Raw genomic sequence first — 13723 nt, 5'->3', positions numbered from 1 at the left:
AATTTTAATTAAAATTAATTTTAAATTTTAAAAAATTATTAATTTTAAAAATAATAAAGATTCATCTCACTCCAAATTAAATTAATTTATTTTGATTCTTTTTCAATTTTAATTTGTGGATGATAGCAGGGAGATTTTCTCTTTAAATTTTCATAATTTGTCTCGTATAGTAATTTATTATTTTTTTAATATAATATTTAAAATATTTATATATTTAAATATTATAATTTAATAAAATAAATATAATTATAATTAAAATAAAGAAATAAAATTTTTAATAATTTCAAATAAAAAATAAAAATGAGGATGAAAATCCGAATACGACACAACTTGTTAGACTGACGCACGGCAACTGAGTCGCGGTCTCATTGAGGAGTATTGTATCTCTAGTAGCCATGCCCACGTAAAATCTTCGGAAAAAAAAAATCTAAATAAAGACTCTGTTTAATTTAATTTTATAATAAAATTTATTTTATTTATAAATAAATTTTATAATTTTATGATAAAATTTATTTATAAATAAATTTTTTATTAATATATTTTATATTAAATATAAAATTTATTTTAAATAAAATAAATTTTTTGTTTGAAATAAATAAAATAAAATAAAATAGTATATAATAAAAGGATAATTTGATTATTGAAAATATATATGATTTTAAGTTTAAAATTTTATTTATAAATTCTTTTGATTTTAGTGAAATTTAGTTTAATTATAATAAATTTTATGTAATTAATTATTAAAAATTTTAAATAAATTTTTATTTAAATAAAATACTAAAATTTTAAATTATAAATAAATTTCATAAAATTTTATGAAATTCTTCTATATCAAACACTATCAAAATTTACAACTCTTGTTGAATAAAAATTTTTGGTCCAATACTCTCTATGAACAATTTCTATGCAAAATGTTGAATTTAACTCTTTTATTTATTAAAAAAGTTTAATTTAGTTTAATTTTAATTTTTATCTAAATTAATTGAGAAGTTTCAATTTAAATTTAATATAATTTAAAAAATAAAATTTATAGACTAAATTTATTAATTTTTTATTTTAAATAAAAAATCAAGAAGTTTAATTTATTAATTTTAAAATTAAATTTCTTCATTTATTAATTTAAACTAAAAAGTTAAGAAAATTAATTAATTTTTTTTAAAATTTTTAGATTAAATTGAGTTAAATTCAAACTTTTAAACTAAATTGAATAAAAAGTTAAAATAGCTAAATTAAATTTTCCTCTATTTAAAATGTAAAATTTTATAAGAATTCAATGAGATTTGATTGCTTTTTAATTAATTATTGTATTCAAAATGAAAAAAAAAATTAATTCTTTATAATTTTTAAAAAATTATTTTTTAAAAAATATAAATAAGTATAATTGTAATACCCCTATTTGTATAGCCTGGTATATTTCACTGTTCCGGTGACCGGTGTCGGTCCGGACAATTAAAGGGATTAGAATCATACTTAAGACAACTAGAGAAACCGTAAACATAAATAATTAGTAATGTTCAATTAGTTAAGTATAAATAAGAAAAACAGAACATAAGAAGTGAAACGAGCCGAGAGTCACAGCGATGGGTGACCTCCTCGGGAACGACTGCGAAGTCTTTTTAAACTCAAATTTCGAACAGTAAAATGTGACGCTGCGGTCCTTAGGACCCTTATGAACACAGTGGAAAAGAGAAAATCACGAAAAAGAACTGTTAAGTCAGTCAAATAATTAGGTCAAGGAACCGAAAGAAATATGGAATTATTTACAAATCGGGATGAACCGGCGAGGGGCAATTTGGTCAATTGACCCCGAGAGCTAACTCTTGACCTAACTGTCAAATAAAATCGGAGAAAAGAAAATTTCGAAATCAAGAATTAAATTAAAGAACTAATAAAAAAATAAAAAAAAAAAAAAGAAAGAAAATGAAAAAGTAAAAAGGTGATGACATCATGCATGACCTCATGCATGATGCCATAAAGAAATTAATTAATTTATTTATTAATTTGGATTTTTAGTCTTCTTAAAGTGATAAAGATAAAAGAAAAGAAAAAAAAAAAACAAAAAGTCATCTTCATCTTCTCCTAAAAACGTCACTCTCTTCTCTCCCTCACAAAACCACCATGAAAGTTCTATTGTGAGTTTGAAGAACTAAAAATCCCACCACAAAAAAAAAAAAAAAAAAAAAGTCTACCATATATAAGACTTGTTTGGGCAACTAGAAAACAAGATCTAAGGGAAAGAAAGAAAAGAAAACTTTAAGAAAAGGGAGAAGAAAATTCTGCACCCAAGGTTAGTAAACTAAACTTAATTTGTTAGTTGATTTAGTTATGTTCATAGCTTAATTAACCTAGAAATATACTTGAAATGAAAAGAAAATATCTCTAGAGGACCAAAAGAAAATTCGTCCAACCTATATAGGGGTGAGAATTGCATGAGTTTGATTGGATAAAATATGTTAGAAAGCTTGTATGAGTTGAGGAATTGTGTTTGTATGGTTTGAATTAGTATAATGTAACAAATTAAGTGAGTTAGGGTTTTGGGACTTAGGGTTTGTGAACCAAAAATGTAAGAAATGAGTAAATGATATCTTTGACCAATTGTGAAGTGAAAAATGATCAATTGTGACTAAATGAGTTGTGTTTGAATTGTTGGAAGTAAAGCCAAATTCAGAGGTTGTATGGTCATGCTGCTGGCAGCATGACCAAGTCAACTTTGAAGGACCAAAACTGAAATTTTACAAGTCCAATTGATATGGTACCAATTGGGGATAAAAATAGACATAAAATGACACAATTTTTATTTAGGAACCATGCCCAAAAAGTGACCAAAACTTAGTGAACCAATTGACCAAAGTTGGATAAGAGCAGTCTGCTACTGTACAAACTGACTAAATGAACAGTGTTTGTTCATTTCATCATAACTCGAGCTAGGCAGGTCAAATTGACCTGAAATTTTACCAGTGGTTAGATGAAATATAGACCTAAAACTTTCATGAAGAACACAAGTCCAAATTCTGCCAGCAACCAAGCCATTTGGCCATCCCAAGTTGGTGATCCAAATCTGCCAGTACCAAAATTTGCCCAAAAAATCTGGGTTGTTTTCAATCCGGCAGCCCTAGTTTAATTGGCCATAACTTGAGTTACAAAACTCCAATTGGAGTGATTCAAAAATGAGAATAAACTTAAGACAATAAGAAATATTTTCTATGAAGGAAGTTTTGCCAAATTTCAACAGTAAAATTACCAATGGAACAGTGCAACTTGGAGCACCAAAACTGAACATTTGACAATTTGGCCAAAATGACTTAAGTTTTGAGAAAACGACTAAAACCAACAAATTTAATGACCAAAATGTGGTATGTGGGTGAAGTTGGAGTTCCCATACCTATTAAGCCTTAAAAAGTCAACAATTTGACTTGAATAGTGCAGTGAATAGTAACCCGGAATACAAAAACTTTGAGAACGTCGAAATTAATACATTAAAGCTAGGTAAAAATGAAGTGAAATTTATTTTTGGATTTATGCTAAGTTATGGTACTAAAACACTGTGAAATTGTGTGTTTCAGCTGAAAAAGACTTGGAAACTCAAAGAGACTGAGTCAAGGCCTAAAGGCTACTCGCTTCAGGTTTGTGCACAATAATAATTGTTTAAATATTTTAATCTCAAAAAATTTGACTTCTTTGATTAATTATGTACTGTGTTGCCATTTTATAATCGTAAATGTGACTTTGGAAATTGATCAAATTTCTCATAAATTGTTTGAATAAATTGTTTTGAATTGATTTTATGTTCACACTTAGCATAACAGTATCACATTATTCCTCCTCCATTTATGGGGTTGAAATCGTTTATTTTCCTCCCTCTCTGGCTTGCCAGTTGAGGTTGAGATCGAATGAGTACTCATTAGCTAGCTAGCCACCTCCCTCATTGATTTCGATTAATGGGGTTGAGATTGCTTTGTCGTGATGTACAACACGGCATTGATCGGAAATTTTGTGTCATGGCTTAAGTTGTGTATGACTTTGGCAACACTGTGTTTATGAAATTGTTTGACTAAATTGTGTTATTATGAGCATTGTTAATTTGAAAAATATTTAAATTGTGTTTCACCAATGAATGATTTATGTATTGCATTTTAAATTTTTATTGTGCACCACTGAGTATTTTTATACTCAGCGATAGCTTATTTTGCTGTCGCAGATAAGAGCAAGGAGAAAGCAGCAGAGTGAGCTGCTATCGAATTGTGGACCACATCGATTATTTTGTACGGGTATTATTTTATACCCTTGTAGATAATTTTGATGTAAATATAGAAATGTTGTATGTATCAATGTAAGTTGAGCAGTTGTAAATAAATTGTAATAATATTATGTTGGATTTCCTCCTGTAAATTTAATATTTGTACATGTGAATTTCATGTTTTATGCCTCGTGAATGAAGTATTAAATATTTTGAGATGATGAATTTTGATTTGTATTGTGGATTTACTTGAAGTGATTTGAATTGAGTTGATTTGAGATTTATTGGAGGATGGGAGTTGTGAAAAATTTTTGGAAGTGTTTTTCTCAGGTATTTGAAGAACTGTTTTCTCCAATTACAAACGGAACTCTGTTAAAATTTTTATAAAATTTACGGCAAAATTAAAATGAATAAAATTTTTTACTAGTATTTAAACTTTGAATAAATGATTTTAATTCCTACCAAAATGCTCACAACTTACAAAATGTAAGAAAATTGTTTTAAAATCTCTTGTAGGGTACTTAATGAGTTATCGGTAGGTGAAGTTTGGTAATTCATTAAGTATTCTAGGGGTTCATATTATGCCTTATAGAGGAGTAAGGTGTGACAATAATTATATGAAAATTCATTTAATTCTTTTTTTACATAATTTATTTCAAATGAAAATATCATATATTATTAATTTTATATACGATAGTTTATATGAAATTAGTAAACTAATAAAAAATAGATGTGCATATATTAGTGAATTTCATAAAATTTTAATTATTAATATTTAAAATTTAATAATTTTAATTATAAAAAATATTTAATAATTATAATTTTACCTGTTTATTTTTCATTAATTTATTATTTTATATAATATATTTATATAAAATTATTGTTTCACTATTTGTTTGGGCATATGAAAAATAGTGAGGAAAGGAAATAAACAAAGAAAAGTAAAGTGAAATATATAGTATTTTTTTATTTAAAAAAAGAAAAAAATAAAGAAGAGAATGAAAAGCTCTAATTTTTTTTTTATTATTTTCTTTCTAATTTATGGAGAAAATAAATAACAAGTGAGGAGAAGGGTATCCCCAGGAAATAAATTTTACTTTCTCTTCCCTTTTTGTTTCTCCTCCATTGTGCATACAAACAGAGCCTTAGCTTTGCCTATTAGGCTCGTTTTTCTTCTTCCGCCATTTCTTCCAACTTGTCTCGTCTTCTGGAAGAAAAGAAGGCCTACAAAGAGTTGGATGAGATAATAGACAGAGAGAGAGAGATGATTTTAGCAGCTTTTGAGCTTTTATTTAGGAAAAAAAAATTGCTATTAAGAAAGAGAGATGGACCAGATGGATGTTGGTCAAAGATTTTAGTCCTGCTGCTGTAGAACACAGACGCAGAGAGAGAGAGCGAGAGAAAGAGAGAGAGAGTGTGTCGTTTTTGTTAGGGCCATGAAAAAAATTGCTTCTTTCTTGCTTAGTATCTTGATCCAAAGAGAGGTATAACGGAATAGAGCATCAAAAAGATTTCTGTTTTTTTTTTTGGATTGTTCGTTTCTTGGGTGTTGGATAATCTGTGTATTGTTGTTTTAGATTGTAAAAGCTTGTTATATATAGTGACTGAAAACGATTAATGGGTAAGAAGAGGCCTCAAAAGACAAAGGAACTCTCTGTAGCAATAGCAGAAGCTTCATCCGCAGGAGATGAAACCCACCACCAGCAGCCTCCTCAGACTCCGAGAAAGAGAGGAAGACCACGAAAAATCATTGAAAAGACAGAAAGCGAAGAGAAAAAGGAAGAAATAGCAGCAACAGGAGGAGCAAAACCACCGGAAGAAGTTATTGGGAATCATTCAAAGAAAGCTAAAATCATCCAAGGAGAAGAAAAACAGCAAGAGATAGAAGCTGAGGGGCCATCAGCTTCAACTAGAGGGAAAAAGAAAGAAGAGGGACAATCAGAACAGAGGGGACCACCACCAAGGAGAAGCAGCAGGAGGAAAAGCAAACCCATGAAGAGCAGTTTTTCAGGTAGTGATTATACATATAATTAATTTCATATGTTGAAATCATGGAAGAAGATGAAAAGAAAAAAAAAAATTGAGAATCAAATGAACTTTTTCTTTATGATTTTGAAGTTTCTTTAAGCTTCTGGATGGATGCCATGATTTGCTGCTCTTTCTTTCATGTGTAAAACCACAAAGAAGGAGTTAACTTTGTCTTTACAAAGTGAATTCTACCTTGTAAATAATCTTTCTTGATTATTATCATTTTGATATCCGAGATAGAGAAATCCCAGCTGACAGGATTGCTCATTTGTCATGATTAATCAAATAGGTTTAGAGATTTTTTTAGGGTTTTGCCTTAATTAGATAGTAATTAATTAGGAGAAGAGGACTGATGAAAAATAAGAAGTAGCTGTGTTATGCTTCCAGCAACTGGTCTTTATTACCAAGATGGTGGAGATCGATAAGATCAAGAAAGTTACTTGCTCAGAAGAAGACCAAAATGGATGCCGACCCATGACCTGTAACGGCACGTGACTTTCACGCCCTCCAAAATTATGAACGAGCCATGGCCCCAGCCGCCTCAGCAAACCAATTACTGACATTGATAGTTGGAACACGGAAGTATGTTCTGACATGACATTGCGTGCTCTTCACGCTCTCATGCCAACTTGAAACGAACAAGTGAAAGCGCCAATTAACAAGGTTCGTAGCGGAAGAAATAGAGTAATAAAAAAAAAAGGTTAAAAAAGGAAAGACATCGTGGCGGGTGAACTGAGGACAAACTTCGGAGTTTTTAATTGGATGCGGAAGAAAAGATCGCAGCTGAGTCGTTTGGATCACGCGCTAATCCAGGTGGGATCCATCCGTATCTGTAAGAGGGGCCCAGGAAAGAGGTTTTGGTGGTCCATCGACCAGTCCGCCCAGTAACAACTTCTGGACAAAGCTACTGTTTGATTGGCTTGTCCTTGTATGGTGCAGTGGGAGTGTGTTTAATTTAAATTTAATATTTATTAGAAAAGTTTAATTTAATTTATTTTTAATTTATACTTAATTTAATTTAAAAATTAAAGTTTGTGTTAAATTTTTTGTTTTAAATTAAAAATAAAAATGTTAATTTTTTATTTTAAAATTAAAATTTTTAATTTAATTTTAAAAATTAAGAAGTTTAATTTTTTTATTTTTGAATTTGAATTTATATTTAAACTGTAAGATTAAATTGGATAAAAATTAAAAATAATTAAATTAAATTTTTTTAATAAATATAGAGATATAATTAAGATTTAAATCAATTGAATGTCATTATAGTAATTAATTTTCTTTATAATCATTGATAATGTAAATTTTATTATAATTAATGATTATAATAAAAATTAATAATTATAATAAAATTATTATATATATATTAATTTTATTAAAGAAAAATTTATATTTATTTAATTTTAGAGTAAATTACTATAAAACTTTTGAGAATTATTGTTTTCATGAGTTCGTACATAAGTTTTTATAATGATATTATTATGTTTCTATTTTTTTTATTTAATCCTTGTTCCCATCTTTCAGAACCATAACAGCCCAAGTCGAATATGCTTTTGTCACAGGCTCCATGGCCACAAACGACATCGTTTTACCTTCGACACCCCAACCAAATCTGATGCTTGTCGTTTACTGTTTCCCTCATCTACAACTCTAGATGAGATCGATGATAAAGAAGCGCACAGCTCTAGAAATGACGTCGTCTTGCCTAGATTGGACTTGTAACATTTGCAAAGGCTGAATTGAAGCCACTTTAGGACCAACGCTCCTATGAAATAATTGATAGTTATTATTATTAGTGAATGGTTAATAATTAATAGCCTATGATAATTAATTAATTTATTATTAAACATATGATAAAATTATATTTAATTATTGATATTAATATATAAAATAATTAATAAAAATATCAATTATATAATTTATTTTATTGTTAAAATAAATATATAATTATTAATTTATTATATTGTTTAGTTTATTTTATTATTAAAATAATAAATACATAATTATATATATTATTTATTTTATTATTAAAATAAATAAAATGATAAATAAATTAAAAATGTAATTATAAATAATTCATTAATTATTATTAATAAAAAATTTTTATAATTTTACATTTTTATATTTTATTTTATGTCATTAATAAAATAAAAAAAAATATTTTAAAAATGTTACAATATGCTTGTGGTAACGTGATTATATTGGAAAATGCAAAAGAAATGAAGCAGGTGTCAATAATATTATATTTAAGCTGATCAAGTTGAATTACATTTTAAAATAGGATTAAGGTTATTTTTGTAAAAAAATAACATAGGTGTAAAGGAGCAGCTCTATTTACAGAGCTGATGTAAAATACAGCTGATAGGCCTATCAGTTAATAATCACCTTCACATTGATTTAGTTATTTAAATACTTATCAACTAACGGTTGTCTTAAAAAATTGTAAGTTTTAATGACTTGGGGCCTCAGAGATGCACATGACAGCTATCTGTGATTAAAGATTAGAAAAAAAAAAAATAGAGAGGACTCATAGCTTTTTAGGGTTTATTTTGATGGTTAAATGAGTTACTTGAGTCTCAATATAAGAGTATTCACGAATAAGGCTGAGCAAAATTCGGTTCAAATAAGAAAATTAAATTGAAATGAGCCAATTCGGTTTAATTGGTTTAGTTCGATTTTATATTATAAAAATTTCGATTATTTCGGTTCGATTTGATTTTGAAGAAAAAAATTGATTAAATCGAACTAAACCGAATAGTAATTTATATATTTAAATCGAACTAGATCAAACCGAATCGATTTTTGAATTGATTTATTTTTATGGGAAATTTATGAATTATATTTAACTATATATATATATATATATATATTAATTGTTTAATTTCATTGATTAATAGTTATTAGGTTCAAACCAAAGTCAAAATTAGACCAAATAACTTGAAAATCAAGTCTAAATTAAAAAATTAATGAAAAATAAAATCGATTGATTTAAACCAAACCAAACCGAAATAGAGCAATTTGATTCGATTCGATTTTTCATCTATTTCGATTTGATTCGATTCAATTTCTAAAATTTAAAATTTAATTTTTATAATTTAATTCAATTTAATTCGGTTCGAACCGAATGCTTACCCCTATTCACAAAGAGTGGGTTTATGGGTATGAGATAAAAGGGATCACATAGCAGTCTCTAATTTTTTTTTTCTTATTGCTCCAGATGTGTCATTGGGCTCGCCGATAATGTCCTCGCCGGTTCGGTTAACATAGGAACCGGCGTAGCACAATTAGTCATATTCCCAAAATCTAATGCCGTTCTCACTGTTTAGTTGGTCGACACAAGCAGCGTCGGTGGAAACGATATAAATGAGGTTCATTTTTTTTTGCGTGAAAAATGAGGTTCATTGAATGAAAAATAAAGATACAAAAGTTGAACGGAAAGCGTTCATTTCGATGAATAGTAAGTTTTTTTTTTATGATATATTTATATAGTTAAACATATAAATTTATCACTACATTTTATTAAAAAAATCTCTTGATATATTTAATTTTAAAAAATATTTTATGAAATATTTTAGTTCATATATAAAAATCTCGTGATATATTTTAATTTTTTTAAAAATAAAATTAATAATATTATTTAAATTATATTATAGTATTAATGTGAATAAAATTTATGTGAAGTTTTAAAAATATCTTAATTTTATTTTATAAGAGTTAAAATATGTAACGAGGCATCATAAAAATAAAGGGTGTCATGAATTTTTTTTAATAAAATTTAAGTGTAAAAATAATATATTTAACTTATTTATATTTTAAGATTTTAGAAATAAAAAAAATAATGGAAAGAAAAAAAATGAGGGATAAGAATATTATGGGAATAAAAAAAATATTATTTTTCGATTAACTTAATTGACTGATAATATATCAGAATATACTAAAAAGATGAAAATGAAACAAGCATAGTGAGCGGAGAAATTAAATGTTATAAAAAAATTGAAATTCATGTGTTAATTTGTGGATTAATTAAAAAAAAAAAAAAAACAAAACAAAACAAAAACAGTCAACACAGATTCTTCTAAGCCACTTGTGCTGCCGAGAATAGTCAATCTCCTCCACGCGCTTCACTACCATCGGAAACTGCTTCCTCCCTCACTTCTTTATTATTTTTTTTATCCAATTATATTTTTTAAGAAAAAACACTTTTTTTAAAAAGTAACTTAAAATAATCTTTTAATTATTTTAATTCATAATTAAAATATATTTATTGTAAATTATGTTTGTGTATTGGTTAATTATAAGAATTAAATAATTATGTATTTATAAAATTCAAAATGTGAAATAAATTGATTGTTTATGTAAAGTCAAAAGTAGCTTTTAATACAAACTGATGACTATTTAACCATCATTAACTTCCACGTGACAGGCTCTAAATACCTAAAAGGCTCACTTAGCAACTATGGCAAAAAGACAAGAACTATAATTGTAGGTTATGTCTCCATCGCCAAGGATGGAAGCAAGTTTACCTTATATTTCCAATCATCTAGACAATAATCATCACCAATATAACTAGTTTCTATAATATCAATTCATTTTATTGATGCAGAGTGTTTTTGGGTGAAAAAGCAAATCAAATAATAATGAAAGTATGTCGGTGTAAAAAGAGAAAAGTAATAACTTTTAGTAAATTTGAACAAACTTAATTTTTTAATCTTCAACTATCTTAATTTATGTAGAATATTTTGTGAAGACTTCTAATAGCAGTAGAAATTATATTAGAATTAATAAGAAAATTTCTTATTCTATTTAAGACTTATTAATATTTTTTTTATTTTATTTTAGATTTAATTTTTCTATTTAGTTTATATCTTTTTATTGTATTTTAGTTTATCTAAAATTTTTATTTAGTAGTTTTGTATTCCTATTAGGTTTAAGAGATTAATATCTATAAATACTTTTATTTACATGCAATTTGAGAGATAAATTATTATTAATAAAAATTCAACAGAGATTTCTTTCCTTATTTTCACTCTTGTGCATGGAATGTGTTTCTATTTGGTATTAGAGTGGAAAAATTGCCTCAATCGAGATGGCTTACTTTGATAGAGGTACCGATTACAGTGGTTTTTGGAATGGTGATCGAGGAACTAGAGCCCTTTACCATTGGGACAAAACGTTGCAATTATGGGAGAGACATTCAGAGCAACGGATGAATCACAGATTCGACCATATCGAGAGATGCCTCGAAGAAATTGTAAATCGTCTTAGTACTTTGGGAACTAAAACAAATAGGAATTGAGTTGATAAAAGAAGGCTAGGAGATGGTGTAGCTCATGGTGATCTTGTTTATCGACCAATTTTTGCACATAGGCAATATGTCTATTATGATAATTAAGAGGAAGAAGATGACTCTAAACCAATCAAGTTCAATAGGCATCAATAGTATGGTGGTGATAGGAAAAGAAGTGCAGGTTATCTTTGTATTCCTCATTTCTACGGGGATATCAATATTAAGAAATTTTTAGATTGAATCACGAGTGTGGATAGATTCTTCAATCATGTGGATATAACACCTGAACAACGAGTCCAAATCGTGGCTTTTCGGTTGAAAGTTAGTGCTTCTGCTTTGTGGGAATGGCTACAATCTAAAAGGAAGCGAGAAGGGAAAGGCCCAGTTCATACATGGCTTATAATGAAGTATTTGTTGGAACATAAATTTTTGCCTCTAGATTAGGAGCAAATTTAATTACAACAAAAACTTTGCCAAGAGAAGGTCCAGCCAAAGCCTTTATTGGTTGTGAATCAAGAAAGTGAAGAACAAAAGTAGCTTTAAGATTTAACAATACAACTTGGAGTGGATGAGCTTAAATTTGAAGAATTGGAACCTTTAACTTGAATTTCTTTTTGCTATGATTGAAGATGATGAACTTCAATTGGAAATCATTGGGCCAACTATTCTAAAAGCGAAGACCGATGAAGATAAGCAAGAAAAGCTTCAAGAATATGTTTTTGAAAATATGGAACATCAAGCCTTGGAAACTTCAATGGAAGTTGAGGAAAGGCAACACATGAAGCCAATATTGGAGATTGGAGGAAATCAAGCACTAGTGATCGAAGACTTTTCTAACTCTTTAATTTATATTGTTTCTTTTGATTTTATTTGTCTAGGTGCTCTTATAGAGACAAAGGCGAGGGTGAAGTTGATCAATTCAATCTTGTTTAAATCTCCATTTTTTATTTCATCAAAAAAGGCTTATATAGTGTAATTTCCCAAAGGAGTTCTTCATTCTTTTCCACTTTGAAATTTTAGGGAGTATTTATTCCAAGTGGCAGATAATGGTGCTGGAGTTGTTATGGCTGTGTTTTTTGATCGTTGCAAGTTATTTCAACTCGAAGACAAGTTTTTTTTTTTTTTTTTTTTTTCTTTCAAGTGGGGGAGTATGATACAGAGCATTTTTTGGTGAAGAAGCAAATCAAACAACAATGGAAGCATGTCAGTGTGAAAAGGGGAAAAGTAACAAATTTTAGCAAGTTTGAGCAAAGTTGATTTTTTAATCTCTAATAGTCCTAATTCACTTAGGACATCTTGTGAAGACTTTTAGCAGCTGTATAAATTATATTCCAATTAATTAGAAAGTCTCCTACTCTATTTTTGACTTATTAATATTTTCCTACTTTATTTAAGAGTTAGTTTTCCTATTTAGTTTATATCTTCTTATTGTATTTTAGTTTACCTAAAATTTCTATTTAGTAGTTTTACATTCTTATTAGGTGTAGGAGATTAATATCCATAAATACCCTTATTTACATGTAATTTAGGAGATAGATTATTATTAATAAAAATTCAGCAGAGATTTCTCTTCCTATTTTCACTTTTGTGCATGGGGTGTATTTCTATTTGAACTTCACAGTGCATCATTTATCCACTTTTTGCTAACCTAGAAAACTCATTTCCCATTTGTTCTTCATCCTTCCTATTTAATCAAAACCCACAATTTACAATGGCATGAAGGTAATGTAATGACAGGTTTATAAAATAAATGTAGAATAAAAGCAACCTACGTAGAATAAATTCCCTATAAATCAAACCTGTTTGATGTACTTTTCTCAAGTTTTTTTTTTTATTTATTTAGCATGCTTGATCCTAAGTTGGGTTTATGGGGGAGACTTGATGGTCTGATTTAGTTGGATCTACTTATGCTAAGTTTTTCCTATTTTCTTTTAATAATATTTTACCTATATAAAAAAAGCCTGTTTGAATTTGATTCCCATTTAATAAACACAGGATGAATTTTCTAACATCTACAACGCTCAAGATTAGACATTAACGTTTGTATGAAGCAACTTTTCCTTTTTCAACGATTTCCTCGCATGTAATCATAGGGATTAAGATAGGCATAAGACTCCACAGAGAAGTAAGGAAGTAAAAACAAAATCGTACAGTGGCAGGGAGTCAAAGATAAG

General features: G+C 27.9%; 1 protein-coding gene across 1 annotated transcript; it reads left to right on the top strand.

The window, feature by feature from the left end:
* Positions 1-5297: 5297 nt before the first annotated feature.
* LOC110638105 (DNA-binding protein LIV4) lies at positions 5298-7270 on the top strand. The gene is made up of 2 exons (XM_021788544.2): positions 5298-6248; positions 6605-7270. Exons 1-2 carry the CDS (start codon positions 5855-5857, stop codon positions 6616-6618), a joined length of 408 nt encoding a protein of 135 aa, XP_021644236.1. The 5' UTR covers positions 5298-5854; the 3' UTR covers positions 6619-7270.
* Positions 7271-13723: the final 6453 nt, after the last annotated feature.

The sequence above is a fragment of the Hevea brasiliensis genome, chromosome 2 (assembly GCF_030052815.1).
Source record: "Hevea brasiliensis isolate MT/VB/25A 57/8 chromosome 2, ASM3005281v1, whole genome shotgun sequence".
Taxonomy (NCBI): domain Eukaryota; kingdom Viridiplantae; phylum Streptophyta; class Magnoliopsida; order Malpighiales; family Euphorbiaceae; genus Hevea; species Hevea brasiliensis.
Note: the sequence above shows the minus strand (reverse complement) of the source record. Positions and strands in the feature narration are given on the sequence as shown.

Excerpts from the sequence above, each read along its gene's own strand:
- LOC110638105 (XM_021788544.2), top strand. The coding sequence starts at position 5,855 with ATGGGTAAGAAGAGGCCTCAAAAGACAAAGGAACTCTCTGTAGCAATA.